Below are 18,591 nucleotides of genomic sequence, written 5' to 3'. Positions count from 1 at the left end.
TACACTTCAGGTGGAGCTTTGATAGGGTTATTACAGACACACACACACACACACACACACACACACACACACACACACACACACACACACACATATACACACACACACATACACACATGAACATAGCCACACAGACACATACATCGGCCCGTTCACCTGCATGCTGGCTCTGTAGTTTAGCTGTAGCTTAGATTGTGATTGGATCTTGAGACTTGAGGCGGTTGCTGCTCGTGTTTTGGCCGGTTCCGTTTCGGTTTCGTGCCTGTTTTGTTTTTTCTGTTTTTTTTTTTTCAGATTTCCAGTGCTCGACATGCGCCTCCATGTGTGTTCTCGTGTCTTGGATTAGCAGCAGATTTATATTTATAAAAAAATATCACAGAATATCTGTACCGTTTCGGATTGGGTGGGCACTGCGCATCATTTTTAGACACAACAATGAACGCATACCGCAAAAGTTGTGTCTCGGCGGAGGGACCGACGTCCCAGCAAAATGAGCACAACAGAGAAGTTCAGAACAGCAGACAGAGACACACTGAAGGCTGATTTATGCTTCCGCGTTACACCAATGCAGAATGGTGCGCGTCGCCGCGTACCCTACGCCGTACCCTACGCCGTACCCTACGGCGCAGCCGTGGCTCCAGAGCCTGCACAGCACCGCAGCGCACCGCCACCCACACCGGCGCTGTCTTTTTTAGCCTTTTTAGCAGGGCAAACCATTACAAGTAACGCTGGAGGTGGTATTTTTGGCTGCGTTTTCTTGTTTTCTGCGCCACGCGACGCGAGTGTGTGAAGTTTTCCGGCAAGATTTTCAACGTGACGAGTGCGCGCATGGGACCGAGGGGGGCGTGGGCGGGACTTAAAATGCAGGCATCTGATTGGTTCTTTCCCCCCTGCCAATCCTCTGGTCCTCTGACCAATCCGTGCCATTCGGTGTGCAAAAAACAGATTGGTCAGAGTTTTTACAGGATTAAAGCTGTCAGAGAGGTCGGATTTTTTTCTTTCCTTTTTCTGAACACATTATTCACTGGCTACTCTCAGGATGGAAGGACCATTTCACCCAGTATAACAATAAATGTTTTTGAATACGATTACAGACTATACCTTTAAGACTGATAAAAAACAAACATGTTCAACAACTCCTTAACACCTACAGTATATAGATATTAAGATATTTGAAAATGACTAATGCCCCTGCTTCTCACCGTTTTTCTCATATTTTATTATTATATTTGTATTTATTTATTTATTTTAAATGTAGTTGTTTGTGAATTGTTTTGCTTTTGTTTATGTCCTTCCTTTACAACGTATCTGTTACATTTACTGCTGCACTCTTACAGTGATGCAGGATGTGTTGTGTGCCTTATAAATCTACAGACTGTTTTATATGTTTTATATGTCTCAAAGATTTGGACAATATTCAAGTGTTTAATAAAAAAAAACTAAAAACAAACACAGCAAAAGTTCTGTGTTGCTCTTCGGGGCGGTTCGTGTCGTGACAGTGGCGGTGGGCGGAGCTGTGGCGTGGACACTTGACATGTTGAGGTGTTTTGCTGGTTTGTTGTTGTTTTCTTTATTTATTTTAAGCACCATTCTGCCCTTGTGGTGTGATTTCATCAGCGTGCAGGAAGTACCAAATATTTTAATTTAATTCTAAGAACCCTTTATTCCCTTTTACACCCTTTAATTTGTGACATTTTTACATTTGAAGTGTTTATTCTAAACTAAAATAAAACAAAAACCCAAAACAGTTAACAGTTTCTAATTATAACATACAGTTTATATTTTTAATTTTTTATGATGCGCGTGGAACAGAGGTCTAAGAAACTCATTATGGGGTTAAATTAAATAAATAGTTCAAATCTTTATTTTTATTCGTGTATTTTTCTTTTCTTTAGGTTTTACAAACATTTTAACACGTTTCAATCTAAATACAAGAAAACAAGAATGATTATATACAGGACTGTCTCAGAAAATTAGAATATTGTGATAAAGTTCTTTATTTTCTGTAATGCAATTAAAAAAAACAAAAATGTCATACATTCTGGATTCATTACAAATCAACTGAAATATTGCAAGCCTTTTATAATTTTAATATTGCTGATTATGGCTTACAGTTTAAGATTAAGATTCCCAGAATATTCTAATTTTTTGAGATAGGATATTTGAGTTTTCTTAAGCTGTAAACCATGATCAGCAATATTAAAATAATAAAAGACTTGCAATATTTCAGTTGATTTGTAATGAATCCAGAATGTATGACATCTTTGTTTTTGTAATTGCATTACAGAAAATCACAATATTCTAATTTTCTGAGACAGTCCTGTATATTAAAACAAAATTTCAATTCAATTAATATTGGAATTACTAATTATTATTTTTATTATTTATTATTATATTGTAATAGTAATTATCATAACAAATATTAATTATAATAACAATTAATAGTGGAATTTCTTATTCAGGATATAAAACATGAGTTGAAGTACTGATGGTGCCTCATTGGCTCATGAATTGATTGATTTTTGATCAGTTGAGTGACAGCTGGACTGTTGATCAGAACCTGTTAATAATGAAGCAAAAAGTTTTGTATAAAGTTTTTGGACTGTGGGAGGAAGCCGGGGAACCCATGGGGGGAACATGCAAACCCCACACTCACCAGGAACCAGGAACCAGGAACCGTCTTCCTGGGAGGCAACAGACCACCAAGCCACCGTGTTTACCAGCCAACATGTTTATGTGTTTAATGAATCAAGTAGACGTTAATTTGAGCCTCTTTAACCCTCGTGGGAGGTCGTGTTCACTCCTCCCGGGCCAGCCGGTCCCATGACGGATACCACAGTGTGACTGTGAGGCACCAAGTGGGATGTGGAAGCGTCAGGAGACATTTTTGTGGCTCAGTCATATGAATATTTTTATTTTCAAGGGGCATGTTTTGATCATGAAAAAAAAAGAAAAGACGACGATGAAAAAGATTATCCCCAGCTGTTATTTCACAAAGAGAGGCTTTGTCATTGGCCTCCATCCAGAAAATCACATAAGTCACTGGCTGGCTAAGAATACTGTCTTAGTGTCAGTTTATAGAGCTCTGGGTTCATTTTCTTAAATATTAAAAAAGAGGATTGGAGCTGCTTTATGTAACTAAAGCAGTGAGTCTGGGAGACCTCTACAGCTCTAAACCGAGAAATCACTGACTCTTATTTACTGATATGATATTCAATTATTAAAACATTAGAATTATATTTTAAAAAGATCCACAAGTAATATAATAACAGCATTAATAGCACAAAAAACAAGCGGCGCCCTCCAGATATCTTTCAGCTGCAGTTCCATTTCTGGTCAGCAGAGGGCGCCGTTGCTTCGGTGGAAAAAAGGAATATTCCCACAAATTCCCAGTAAAACCAGTGAATCCGGCCAGTTAGTGTGATAATCCGAAATTAAAACCGAAAATAAAAAAAATGGGATTTAAACGTAGTCGAACAAAGACTGTTTGACTAAAAAATTAGGCAAAATGTGTATTTTCTTTTTACCAATATACCGCTGTGACGTTGATACATGTCAGTTTTAGGTTTCTAAAAATAAATCAAAAGGTCCTTTACAAAATACTCTGTTGCATTTTGGGATCTTGGTCATCATTAAAACCTTTATTCACACTGTATACCATATATGCCAATAATGTGGCATTTTAATCTGATTAGTAATTTATTTAAACACGTATAGGAATTAATATCGATATACGTTTATTTTATTAATAAAAACCTTTGTGAACAGAGTTCATTGAATACTTGTTTATTCTTAAACTTTGAAGCCTCCCACCTCTAATTATTGCATTTTCTTCTGCATATGTTTTTAAAAATGGCATAAAACTTTAAAAAGCACCTGATGATGATGCATTTCAGATGTAAACAGTCAAAAAAAAAGCTAAAATGTATCAGATCTAAACCTAAAACAGGACATTCGTTATCTTTAAAATGTTCCCTCTGCACAGACATTTGGTCTCCATGGAAACCCCACTCGTGTTTAGCAGGAGGCGATTCGGTGATTCAGCATAACACACACTTTATGCAAACAAGAGCATGCACCACTGTGCCCGTCGCCGTGGCAACCAGGCTGGATGGGGGGGAGGCCGCTGTAGCTGTGACTCAGCTTGTTGCCGGGGGAACTCAGGGAAATCTTCAATGAGACTAAGTCAATGTTTTACATTTATCTGCTGGTTGCTGCGTAATCTGGCGTTGGACGTGGACTCGGTGGGAGATCGATGAAGATAATTCCCTTACGAGGGAATATTATCGTGAGAAAAATCCTGTGATTCAGGATGAATAATATTTATAGGGCTAATAAACATCAGGGTAGGACAAACACTCAGTTTCATGTAGTATTATGCAAATATAAGGACATTATATGTGTTTATTGCTGCGGGAAGGAAAATGAAAGCAGTAAAAATGAATTTTATGAGGACATTTGTTTAAAAATCATAACTTTAAAAGAGGAAAGTTTCACAAAACTGGTTATGCGTTGAGGCGCCACACTATGTTTCAGTCGATTCTTATGTCAGATGAGAAGAAATCCATCCTGCAGCTAATAATTGGCTCAAATGGGTTCATGTTTGGCAAGGAAATATACAAAAGAGTGGGTGAAAAAGAAAGGACTGGAGCTTTTGCAATTTCAAAGTAAAAGTCCAGTTCATTTTTCACCACATTTCAACACTATGTTGGCTTAATTTTGCATGATCTTTTGCATTCATCTGTTGCTTGTCATTCAAATCCTACTCATGAAAGAAATTGAACTTTATTTTCCACATTACCATCCATTTTCCATACCATAATAAGCCTATTCAAGGTCACGGGGTCTCATGCAGCCTGTAAACTCATTATGGGCTGGAGTCAGGGGTCGGAAGGGTCACCATCACAGGTCACTACACATTTCTTCTGCTAATGCATTTTCTGTTGCAATTAATCCCCCTATCAAACTAGATAAAACTAAACTAAAACTAAAAATCAAAGTATGGCTATGTAACGTCTTCTTCTCTGACTTTTTTAGCGTTGTTGCCCCGCCCCCCCCGAACTGCCGCGTCTCCAACACAAAACAAACCTTCCCCATTCACAGGCCACGGTGACGTCAAGCGCCGCTGCGCTGCCCCGGCAGGAAGTGATGCCCTTTAGGAATAAGAGTCCCAGCAAAGTACACGTTCATTTAGAGTTGTTTTAATCCTTACAACTTCAAGTTTATCCAAACTACACATACAAATAGTACAGCTGTTTTTGTGTATATGTGTCTGTGTAGTTGATTTATTATCATAACTACAATTCATTGATAACATTACAAACAATTTCCCTTCCACGAATATACTGTAAAATAAAAAAATCCAATCAACTGAATTGAACTGAACTTTATTTCTTAACTAATTTCTGAGTTGGAATTTGGACTTTGGGGAGTTTTACAGTTGAAATATCAACTTGGAACTTGGAAGTGACGTGAAGGCAAACCTACTTCAACACACCCGAATTTAAATCATATATACAATCCCTAAGAAATAGGGATGAATTGAACTTTATGATAAGTAGTTTTATGAGGTGTAAGACTTACACAGTATCTAGACATATCCATCTCTCTTTATTTACTGGTTTTATAAATATTTTTATTTTCATTGGTTTTGTTGATGTATGTTTTTTACGCTTCCTACTGTTATAACGCTTACTGCAAATTTATATATATATATATATATATATATATATATATATATATATATATATATATATATATATATATATATATATATATATATATATACATATACATACATATATATATATATATATATATATATATATATATATATATATATATATATATATATATATATATATATACATATACATATATATATATATATATATATATATATATATCAATAAAGGGATGCATGATTGAATTTATTTCAGACAATTACCACAAAAGTGATTGGTAAACAGTATTTACAAAAGAACAATCCCCACCAGTATTAGCTTATCGTCGCAATATATGTTCATATATAAATTTGTACAAAATATAAAAATAACATAAACAACATTTCCATTTGAATAAACTTGTAAGTATTTATACCTTCAGATATGACATTGAAATTCTCTGAAAAAGGGTATGAAGAAGCAAAACTTATTTATTCATACTCCTTGTCCCTCTAATTTACCTTCCTGTTTGACTTCTATGCGTATATCCAAAATTCAACAACAATAATAAAATAATTTTAAAAAATGACAAACTGGGGCTTTGCAAGAATGAATAGAGAATGGCTTTCTCTATGTATTTTAACCCAGCTACTGCTATTGAAAACGAAACTTAGGCTCAGTAGATGTTTTGTCACCATTCTACGCTCAACTACACATTTCAGAGTCATCATACCTCACCTACACACACCCTAACCCTCACCCTAAACCTAACCTTAACCTAAACCTAAACCCTGAACCCGAAGAGAAAGTCATTATCAACCCAAAGAATAATGACAAAAATCTAGCGGGTAGACAGTATCCCATCTACTCACACCATTCAAGGCTCTGATTACACAAGATAAATTCCTACTCAGTGGACTGATAGAATTTGAAACGGGTGATCTCCTCCATGTTCTACATCTTTAGTGTTGTTGTCTTCTCTGTTTAGATCACACAATCAAATACGTCACAGCAGCTTCACTCCAACCTCCTACTTCTCATCTGGGTGTTTAAAAACAAACGAGGACGAGACGAGTGGAGGCGCTGAGTAGGTACTAGTGCAGCGATCGGCAACCCGCGGCTCTAGAGCCACATGCAGCTCTTTAGCGCCGCCCTAGTGGCTCCTGGAGCTTTTTCAAAAATGTTTGACCTTTTTTGTCCTTTTTTTCTTCTTTTTTTTTCTTTTTTCTTTTTTTTCTTCTTTTTTCTTTTTTTCCTTTTTTTTTTCCTCATTTCGACTTTTTTCTCGACATTTCGAATTTTTTCCTCAACATTTCTACTTTTTTCTTGACATTTCGACTTTTTAACTTTTTTCTCAAGATTGTACTCCAACATTAATTTCGACATTTCGACTTTTTTCTCGAAATTTGAACTTTTTTCTCAAGATTGTACTCCAAATCTTGACATTTCGACTTTTTTCTCGACATTTCAACTTTTTTCTCGAAATGTCAACTTTTGCCTCGACATTTGAACTTTTTTTTCAAGATTGTACTCCAACATTAATCTCAACATTTCGACTTTTTTCTCGAAATTTTGACTTTTTTCTCGACATTTTGACTTTTTTCTCGACATATTGACTTTTTTTCAAGATTGTACTCCAACATTAATCTCAACATTTCGACTTTTTTCTCGAAATTTTTACTTTTTTCTCGACATTTCGACTTTTTCTCGACATTTCGACTTTTTTCTCGACATTTGAACTTTTTTCTCAAGATTGTACTCCAAATCTTGACATTTTGACTTTTTTCTCAAGATTGTACTCCAACATTAATCTCGACATTTCAACTTTTTTCTTGAACTTTCGACTTTTTTCTCAACATTTCGACTCTTTTCTCAAGATTGTACTTCAACATTAATCTCGACATTTCGACTTTTTTCTCGACATTTCGACTTTTTTCTCGACATTTTGACTTTTTTCTTGACATTTCGACTTTTTTCTCAAGATTGTACTTCAACATTAATCTTGACATTTCGACTTTTTTCTCGAAATGTGTTGCAGCATGTGTTGCCTTAATTCTAAGGCTTATACAAGACTTTTCATTTTTTGCGGCTCCAGACATATTTGTTTTTTGTGTTTTTGGTCCAATATGGCTCTTTCAACATTTTGGGTTGCCGACCCCTGTCCTAGTATAAAAGCTGTTTTACTCTGAAGGGGCGGACCGGAAGCAGCGTTGGCGGCTCCGCCAGCTTGACGCTCCCTGCTTCGCTCCTGCAGGTTGGGACTCGGCCGGCGCAGCGCGGACCGTCCTCGCTCTCTCCGTCTCTCCGCGGACACAAACGGGCCAGAACGGGCCGGAGCGGCGGTGCAGGACAGCAGCCGTCGGGCAGACGGGCTTCCCCGGGATTGGGGCGCGATGCGCGGCGTGTGGGGCCGTTTATTCTGCAGCAGCCAGTCCGACCTGGATCTCTGTGTTTCCTCCTCCCGGCTGTTTCTGCTTTATTTACCCCCAACTCACCTCAATCCCTCTGAATAACCTCCCCCCTGCATTCATTCACCAGCTGGAGTACTTTTAAACTTGTCTGGAAGTTTTATTTTATTTTTTTTTGTTTTTTTTGGAGGGGAGGTTTAAAAAAAAAGAAAAAAAAAGAAAAAAAGTTTTCTCCTTGTGAGGTTGAGGATTTTTCCGGAGCCTGTGGAAAAATGGATGCGGGTATAGAGAAGGAATGCAGCGCCTTGGGAGGGCTCTTCCAGATCGTCATGAACGACATGAAGGTAAAATTTATCAATCAATAATTAAAAAAAAAACTTCCTGCAAAGTTATTATAGTTATGTAATATTTTTATAATTTTTTTTTGTATTTTTTTTCTTTCATACTTGTCATCATGAGCTGTTTCTGTATTGACAAAGGTTATATTTGTATATTCTGAGGCTCCATTCATTTGTATTGGGGATTCCCTGCAATGCTCACTTATCAATTACGCTGACCTAAGCCCCGCCCCCCTTAGTTACTGTTGCTACCCGCACAACTTGTTTGACCTCCCAAGATGTTTTTACCACTTTTTTTTTTTTACACAAATCGACAGAGGTGTCTTCAGTATTCACATTCATTACTCAGGTAGAAGTATAGATACTAGAGTTTAAAAATACTCCTGTAGAAGTTGAAGTATCAACTCAAGTTTTTTACTCAAGTAAAAGTATAAAAGTACTGGTTTCAAAACTACTTAAAGTATAAAAGTAAAAGTAATGTAAGGGGGAAAAAGCCATTAAGGACAAAAGCCATTGAAAATTAATGCATCTTAGTATAATGCAAATATATTAAAGAAGCATATATGTGTACTATTGAGCATTAACATGTGTTTCAGAGAGCAGGAGATATGATGACTAGTTGCCTATAAGTATTGTAATGGTGCAAAAAGTCAAACTTCAGAGGCATGTTATCATTTATCCTAACCTTTATTGGAATGTACATCCAAGTTTAGTTGCAGGAATCTGAGGGAACGGATGTAAGAACAAAACTGGACAAGAACATCTGAAACAACCACAACCAAATTCACTCTATCCGGATGGAGCAATTTAACTGGATAGTTTTTATTAAAGGCCCAAATGAAATAGAGTAACGAGGCTGTTTTTAAAATGTAAGTAGTAAAAAGTACAGATAATTGCGTGAAAATGTAAGGAGTAAAAGTAAAAAGTCGTCTGAAAAATAATGACTCCAGTGAAGTATAGATAACCAACATTTCTACTTAAGTAAGGTAATGAAGTATTTGTACTTTGTTACTTGACACCTCTGGCATTTAGATATGACATAAATATGCATAATCTAAAAATATAGAGTTGGTAAGGAGGATAAATTGGAAATGTCTATCATCACAATCACAGGTGAATATCATCAACAATTACTATTTAATATGTCAGCACAGTTGGAACCATTGTAGCTTTGATTTACCCTGATCAGTTTTGTTCAGATTTATGAAATGTAATGAAACAAACTCCATCGTCTCACAATACCTGGATTTGATATTGCAAATATCCCATTCATGGTATTTTACTTTTTTTGGCGACATACAGTTTAAGCCATAAAACAGATGACAGTTCAGATTGTCCTGTCAGTAGAGACGACAGATTCTAATTATACCCAACAGCCATTGGCTCACAAGTCTGTGTTGAGCATTCAGATATGACATAAATATGCATAATCTAAAAATATAGAGTTGGTGAGGAGGATAAATTGGACACAGGAGCACAGTTGAAACCATTGTAGCTTTGATTTACCTTAAAACTAACATAGAAATCTTTGTTAATTTCTTTATTCACACTAAGCTGGCAGCTTAATCCAAAGCAGACATTTAACCTAGTTTTGTTGGGAGTTGGGAAATGTAATGAAACAAACTCCATTGTCCACGCTCTCGCAATACCTGGGTTTAATATTGCAAGTATCCCGGTCATGGTATTTTACTTTGTTGGGACATATAGACCCCGTCCACACGTAGCCGGGTATTTTTAAAACCGAATATTTCCTCCCTCCGTTTATAAAAAAATTTGCATCCACATTACATCGTTTAAAAAAAAACCCCCTTCCACACGTAACCGAAGATCTGCGTTTTCGACCACATTCATAAGCATTCTAACCTGTAGATAATCTGCGGCTCCCGGGGAAGCTGCACCTCCGCGGCTCCGCTTCCCCGGCAGGCGCGTCTCCTTCTCCCCACGGAGCTGCCGCGTTATCGACGCAGCCCTACGCCGTAGCCTACGCTGTAGGGTGCGCGTCGCCGCGTACCCTATGACGTAGCCTCTGTGTCGGTGTAACGCAGTAAGCGGTGGTCAAGACCAGAGACCATTTATTTAATAAATAGCTTGGAGAACAGATGCTGGATCATCTGTAGTTCTGTAGTAAACAAAAGGCGCAGCAGATTTGTTGTTGTTTTGGCGCATAATGTGACGTTCGAAAACACAAAACTGCGGTTGTGTGTGTCTACACGCATCTACATAAACGGAGTTTTCAAAAATCTTCACTTTGCCCGGAGTTTTTTTAAACCTTCGTTTATTTGCGTTTTCGTGTGGATGACAGGTCAAAACGTAGGAAAATATCTCCGGTTTAGCAGATATCCGCAGATATCTGGCTACGTGTGGACGGGGTCATAGTAAAAGCCCTAAAACCGATGAGCGTTCAGATTGTCCTGTCAATAGAGCTGAAACGTACTAATTATACTCAACAGCCACTGACTACGTTTACATGCAGTCAAAATTCGGGTAATTGCTAATATTCCGGTTACTGAAACATTGGGAATATTCCGTTTCCATGGTAATTAATCATTCAGGATATCTGGATCAAAACAGCGACACACGGAGAACGTCATGACGGAATTACCGTAATTTCTGCTTCTTCTTCCTGTATCCAAATTCAAAACAAATGCTGCTTCGCGCAACTTTTCGCTCACCTTCTTGTAAATGTAAATGTTCATATCCTTCATTACATTTATAAAATGATTAGTCTCCTCCTCACTCCAAAAGTGTGGCCTGGTCTTGTGTTTCTCCGTGTTTATAAGAACTTCCTGGACTCAAAAGACCAGGATTCCTTGTGAACAGAGCATGAGCAGAGAACAAATTCATGTTCCGTTTGATGAGGATATTCTGTTTGGCGTTTACATGACCGAATATTCGGGTTTTAAAAGGAGTAACCCAGGGCTCATATTCGGGTTTTTAAAAACCAGAATATGAGCAAATTCTGGTTATTCAAAGGGGTTATTGGTGTTTACATGGCCGTGCAAATTCAGGTTATTGCCAATATTCGAGTTTTAAAAGGGTTATTGATGCATGGAAACGCAGTCATTGGCTCATTAGTGCTTGAGGGCGGGACTTAACAATTCATCAAAGTCCTTGAATTAAGTATCTTCTCCATTTCTTCCCATCATTATACTTTTAATCTTATACTTATTGAGAGGAAAGTATGAACAGTGTCTCAGGTGTGAATCACTACTGTTGCCCTGCGTTTGAACGTTGACGTGTAGATGCTGAGCAGCTGAGCGGGGACTCTGGACAGTCCTGATGCTGATTGGCTGACGACTGAGCCGAGCTTTAACCTGGAAGTGGGCCATGTGAGCGGCTAACGGGGCGGGATGGGGGGGATTTTACCAGCTGTGTGCTCTTTCATGTTAGTCAACCAGGCTGCCCTTTGCTGTCTGTCTGTCCGTCAGCGCCTCGCTGCTCTCAGATGTTCATGGTTAGCACCGTCTCTTTTCATGTAACGTCTACTTAAAAAACCAACAAAATAAGCAGCAATCGCTCTGGAGCTGCTGGTGTTTACAGAAGAGTTTGTGCTGACTGGAACATCAATGATTTCACTGATCAGTTTCAGCTTTTTGCAGCAATACTTGTGAACCTTTGCGTGCACATGGTCAATAAAGACGTCGGCTTGTGGTTGAGACATGTCAAACAGACAAAGCTACGATAAACGCTGTGTTATTACCCCAGAATGAACCAACATTAGCGATTACTTATATTTATCTGTCTTTATAATCCATGTTGTTCCCATTGATAACAGATCTTGTCACCATTTTTGAGCAGCTTGATTTAAATCTTATCCATGGAGCCAAAACAAATCTGCATGTCATTCAAAGCGAAACAAGCACGCCATTTGGATTATGGTGCTCTGCATGTGTATGTGACGTAAGTTTTGACGTCAGATTACATCCCGACAACCTCTGGTGTATCTGCACTAGGATTGGGGGGGGGCTTTGGCACGAGATGGAGCTGAGGATCAAGGTGGTGACTTTCTGCAGCTGAGAGGACTGGAATACAGATCTGAATAAAGGAGCGGGGATGCTGATCAGATCAGAAACGTAAACACACGAGAGAATCACGAGCCTGACGAACTTCAGTGAGACCAGAAGAAGACGAGGGTTTGCAGAAACATCAGCCGCCAGATGAACTAGTCGTGTTTCCCTAGCAGCTGCCGTCGTCGGTGGCGTTGGGAGTAGGAATGGGTGATATTTTACCGTTCACGATATACCGTCAAAAAAGTCCCCACGGTAAGAATTTGTCATCTCGCGGTAAAAACGATAAATTCCCGTTGATGACGTTTTTGTGTAAAGCTGATTTATGGTTCTGCGTTAAATCCGAAGGAAGGAAGGAAGGAAGGAAGGAAGGAAGGAAGGAAGGAAGGAAGGAAGGAAGGAAGGAAGGAAGGAAGGAAGGAAGGAAGGAAGGAAGGAAGGAAGGAAGGAAGGAAGGAAGGAAGGAAGGAAGGAAGGAAGGAAGGAAGGAAGGAAGGAAGGAAGGAAGGAAGGAAGGAAGGAGCCTAAAAGAAAGAAAGAAAGAAGGAAAGAAAGAAAGAAAGAAAGAAAGAAAGAAAGAAAGAAATATTTGAGCAAGAAAGAAAGGAATATATGAGCAAGAAAGAAAGAAATATTTGAGCAAGAAAGAAAGTAAGAAAGAAAGAAAGAAAGAAATATATGAGCAAGAAAGAAAGAAAGAAAGAAATATTTGAGAAAGAAAGAAAGAAAGAAGGAAAGAAATATTTGAGCAAGAAAGAAAGAAAGAAAGAAAGAAAGAAAGAAATATTTGAGCAAGAAAGAAAGAAAGAAAGAAATATTTGAGCAAGAAAGAAAGAAATATTTGAGCAAGAAAGAAAGAAAGAAAGAAAGAAAGAAATATTTGAGCAAGAAAGAAATATATGAGCAAGAAAGAAAGAAAGAAAGAAAGAAAGAAAGAAAGAAAGAAATATTTGAGAAAGAAAGAAAGAAAGAAGGAAAGAAATATTTGAGCAAGAAAGAAAGAAATATATGAGCAAGAAAGAAAGAAAGAAAGAAAGAAAGAAAGAAAGAAATATTTGAGCAAGAAAGAAAGAAAGAAAGAAAGAAAGAAATATTTGAGCAAGAAAGAAAGAAATATATGAGCAAGAAAGAAAGAAAGAAAGAAAGAAATATTTGAGCAAGAAAGAAAGAAAGAAAGAAAGAAATATTTGAGCAAGAAAGAAAGACAGAAATGAGCAAGAAAGAAAGAAAGAAAGAAAGAAAGAAATATTTGAGCAAGAAAGAAAGAAATATTTGAGCAAGAAAGAAAGAAAGAAAGAAAGAAAGAAATATTTGAGCAAGAAAGAAATATATGAGCAAGAAAGAAAGAAAGAAAGAAAGAAAGAAAGAAATATTTGAGAAAGAAAGAAAGAAAGAAGGAAAGAAATATTTGAGCAAGAAAGAAAGAAATATATGAGCAAGAAAGAAAGAAAGAAAGAAAGAAAGAAATATTTGAGCAAGAAAGAAAGAAAGAAAGAAAGAAAGAAATATATGAGAAAGAAAGAAAGAAAGAAAGAAAGAAATATTTGAGAAAGAAAGAAAGAAAGAAAGAAAGAAAGAAAGAAAGAAAGAAAGAAAGAAATATTTGAGCAAGAAAGAAAGAAAGAAAGAAAGAAGGAAAGAAATATTTGAGCAAGAAAGAAAGAAAGAAAGAAAGAAAGAAAGAAAGAAAGAAATATATGAGCAAGAAAGAAAGAAAGAAAGAAAGAAGGAAAGAAATATTTGAGCAAGAAAGAAAGAAAGAAAGAAAGAAAGAAAGAAATATTTGAGCAAGAAAGAAAGAAAGAAAGAAAGAAAGAAATATTTGAGAAAGAAAGAAAGAAAGAAAGAAATATTTGAGCAAGAAAGAAAGAAAGAAATATATGAGAAAGAAAGAAAGAAAGAAATATTTGAGCAAGAAAGAAAGAAAGAAAGAAAGAAAGAAAGAAATACGTTTAGTAGTATTTAGTATCTTTTAGAGCAGTGTTTTGGCTCCAAAGACTGAATGTGGTGATAGATTTATAGTTAAAAAGGTGGAGTTGAATTAGTATTTTTTTTATCGTCATTTTTATCGTTATCGGGATAAATGCCAGAAATTATCGTGATACATTTTTTTAGTCCATCCGTAGTTGGGATTATTGCACAGAAAACAGAAGCTTGTGTCAAAGGTTCAGCATCAGCGTCTCTGAAACGGCGGGTTCAGTTCCCCGACAGCTGGAGAGGAAGAGCATGAAAGGGAAGCTCAGTTCCCCGGCCGCCGGCCTGCCGGCCTGCAGCTCCCGCGCGGGCGGCTGTGCCGTCAGCTGGATCCTCCGGGAGAAACCATCCACAGATCTGGCCTCCTCATCCCCATCTGGGCTCCCGCTCGGCAGGAAATCCCTGGACTCTGCGTCCGGAAAAACTGGAAGCTCCTGGATTTTGAAAAACACAGGCCACGGTCGGTGTCGACATCGCAAAAAAATGCCCAAGTCGTTTTTATCAGACGGAAGAAAAAGTGAGTCACCTGAAGTCTCCAGGGCAACGGAGCGGAGGGACTTCCTCAAAACATTTCCTGCAGCCCTCGGCAGAATCCGTTTGCTTTTCCTTCTGAGTTTCAGACTTCATGTTTTAGAAAATACACTAAATTAAAGAACAGTATTTCACACACACTTTCACACTAAATGTTATGGGAGAACTTTGGACTTTGTGGTTAATGAAGTCACATTTTAAAGCAAAAATTTGCTGATCAGACAATTAAACCATTTTAGTGTCTTTTTTGACTGTTGGAAAATATCGACTAACTGTTGTTGACGGCTCGTTAAGTGGAGCGCTCGTTTATAATTGATGCTCTCGGGTTTATCAGCTGTTATTGAACGTGTCCTACTCTTTAAACCGGAGCTGTCAGCGCTGTCGTCTCCTGGGACGTCCGTTATCGTTTATACTGCGATACAATGACGGGCTGTGAAACTCTCGTCAGATTCACTGAACCAATTCAAACACTCACACTAGGGCTGTGCGATGAATCGATTTTAAATCTAAATCGGATTTATTAATCAAGACGATGTTAAAAAAAGCAAAAAATCGTAAAATCGATTTTCCTTTTTTGCAACTGGCTGCATTACAGACCGAGCTCGTCTAGTCATCTTTGTTTGGTCAAGAAAATTGTAAATGTTGTCACTTTACTAAACTCAAGGAGGATTTACAGTATCTTTCAATTGCACTTCATTCCCAATAGGGAAATTTGTTTGCTATTTTTCTTTAAAAATAAAGATAAAATATTTGAAACATTTTGATTTGTAATTGTCATTTTAATAAAGTTAAAAAAAAATAATATTTGAAACAATTTATTCGATTGTCTTTTGTAGTTTTACCAAAAAAAATCGAAATCGAAAATCGGGTTTTCAGAGAAAAAAAATCGGGATTTTATTTTTGTCCAAAATCGCCCAGCCCTAACTCACACTTAAGGCTGAATTATGGTTCTGCGTCAAAACGACGCCGTGCCTACGGCGTGTGGTTTTTGTACACGCAGAGGACACGCCGTCACATGCGCCGTCAGTGACGTGCACCTCCTGAAAATTGTAACTACGCGTCGAGGAGACGCAGACCACACGCAGACCGAGAGGGCTGTGATTGGTTCGTTTGAAAGCGAAGCATTTCCGGTTTCCGGTTTGAATCAGTAGTGAACTTCCAGGGCTCTTTTCTTCGTTTATATGAGATTTTTTTTGTTTTGGTTTTTTGCACAATAGTTGTCCTTGTCTCTTTGATTCACTGTGACCGGAAAAAGTTGGATAAACCATTCAGAAAAAGATCGCTAACTAGTGGTCGCGGGGGGTACTGCACCGCGACCAAATGGAGAGACGGAGAAGTCTGAACGGTTCGTGACGGCGTCACGGCTGCGCCGTGTGCTCTGCGTGTGTGTGACGCAGAAGCATACTGACACCTTTATCCGGAGCGTCTCGTGCTTTATTTACGAGACTCAGGCCACGTTTACACATAGCCGGGTATTTACAAAAAACGATATTTCCCCCTCTACGTTTTGAAAAATATCCTCGTTTACACAAACCCGGATAAATACGCTGTTAAGGTGCTATGAGCATCCAAACCTGCAGGGGGCAGTGTAACGAGAAGCGTAAAGTCATGCTAACCAATCAGAGTCCTGGAAAAAAACGTCAACAAATGACACGTGTGAAGCCTGAATAATATGGTTCCGCGTTAAATCGCCGGCGTAGCCTACGTACGGTGCGCGTCGCCGCGTACCCTACGCCGTAGGCTCTGTGTTGGTGTAACGCAGAACCGTAAATCAGCCTGGACTGCCAGTTACTTCCAAGACGGAACGAGAGTCTTTCGTTTGGAGTCACAGAGAAGTGGAGTTACTTTTAAGTGTGACTTTAGAATATATAACAGGTAAAATACAAGAAAATATTGACGGTGGCCAAACAAATTGTAAACACAGGTCGCACACATGACGCTGGTGACGTTTCTGTCTCATAATGTGACGTTCTGAAGCCTAAATGTCCGTTTCCCTCCATTTACAAGCAAACGTGAAGACGGAGTTTTGAAAATCTCCACTTTGGCCGGAGTTTTCAGAAATGATCGTTTTTGGTGACTTTGAGCTTCGTTTTCGTGTAAACGAACGGCCAAAACGCATGAAAACACCACCGTTTTTGCTCCGTGTAAACGGGGCCTCAGTTTGCTTCTACAGAATTCAAAGGAATACATTCATATCAATAAAAAGAGTTCTGCATGTACGGCTGCGTGCTACTTTCTCAGCCAGTTTCTATGACGGAATCCTAAATCTTTTTGGTCCATTAATCACAATTATGGTTAATTAAGCTGCGGCAGCGGAGCGCCGGTGGACCTCGGCCAGGATGTGGCCGGAGGTCTCCAGGACGGACGCTGAATCACCAACACGAGCAGTTTTCTTCACCTGCCGCCTGCTGAGTCAGCATTTCACAGCCCCACGACGGTCCTGAACGTCTCATTGATGCCACATGGCCCAGACGGGTCGGCCTGAGGCGGTTTCCTCGCTGAAGCCCAGTGTGGCGTTCAGAAATCAACGTGACAAACCTCATGTGGTGACTCAGTCCTCAGAAGATCTTCAGATGACGATCGCTGAAGTCACATCTGTCTTTTTCTGTATGATTTTCAAACCTCAAACGTTGGTTTCGAGCCGCAAACGTCCCATTTTAGCCCTGCACGTCCTCGCCGTCGCAGCTGCTATTTAACCCGGTCAGAACTGCAGAAGAATCGGAGCTAAAAGGAGGACTCCTAATGTGTTTCAGGTGTTCAGTTTTCTTTTATTATCCTGTAACGTGACGGGACTTGCAGAGCCGTGGACGAGTCATCGCTGCTGTCAGATAACGAGGAAGCAGGAAGGTTCTGGTCCTTGTGGCATCATATCCTGGTATTCAACCGGGCTGGCACAGCAGCACGAGGGGCACTCCCGCCATCTGCCACACACACACATGTACACACACACATGTACACACACACACGAGTTGCTGTGCAGATCCGCGGCTCCTCGGCCCCGTGACCGGCCTGCACAGCTCACGCTCTCTAATTAGCCGGCAGACATGAAGGCTGGGAGGCCCGGCGCTGATTGTAGGTTGTTTTCTAAATGAACAAAGGTGCGTTTTATAGTAAACGCGACGGTTGTGCACCGACACCGAAGACGTGTCGGCTGCAGCCCCGATGTCACGTCATCGGGAGACGATATTAGTGCTTCTGCCACAAGAACTGGGCGTCACAGACTGCGTTTAGATTCAGTCAATAACCCTTTTAAAACCCGAATATTGGCAATAACCCGAATTTGCACGGCCATGTAAACACCAATAACCCCTTTTGAATAACCCGAATATGATCCCTGGGTTACATCTTTTAAAACTTGAATATTGGGTCATGTAATCGCCAAACGGAATATCCCCATCAAACGGAACATGAATTTGTTTTCTGCTCATGCTCTGTTCGCAAGGAATCCTGGTCTTTTGAGTCCAGGAAGTTCTTATAAACATGGAGAAACGCAAGACCAGGAGGAGACTAATCACTTCATAAATGTAATGAAGGATTTGAACATTTCTGCATTTGTAGACGGTAGAAAGTACCGGGATAGCCAGATTTACAAGAAGGTTAGAGAAAAGTTGCGCGAAGCAGCATTTGTTTTGAATTTGGATACAGGAAGAAGAAGCGGAAATGACAGTAA

The 18,591-nt window shown here is 38.9% G+C and overlaps 1 protein-coding gene across 1 annotated transcript in view; it reads left to right on the top strand.

The window, feature by feature from the left end:
- The first annotated feature begins 7,894 nt into the window (after positions 1–7,894).
- The window catches only part of LOC133449097 (protein MTSS 1-like), a 94,738-nt gene continuing 84,041 nt past the window's right edge, over positions 7,895–18,591 (top strand). The window contains exon 1 of the mRNA XM_061728230.1: positions 7,895–8,415. Coding sequence (XP_061584214.1) covers positions 8,344–8,415 — 72 coding nt within the window. The 5' untranslated portion in view covers positions 7,895–8,343. The remainder of the gene's footprint in view (positions 8,416–18,591) is intronic.

This window comes from Cololabis saira, chromosome 8 (genome assembly GCF_033807715.1).
Source record: "Cololabis saira isolate AMF1-May2022 chromosome 8, fColSai1.1, whole genome shotgun sequence".
In the NCBI taxonomy this organism is placed as follows: Eukaryota; Metazoa; Chordata; class Actinopteri; order Beloniformes; family Belonidae; genus Cololabis; species Cololabis saira.
The sequence above is the reverse complement of the archived record's forward strand: the minus strand, read 5'-3'. Positions and strand labels throughout refer to the sequence as shown.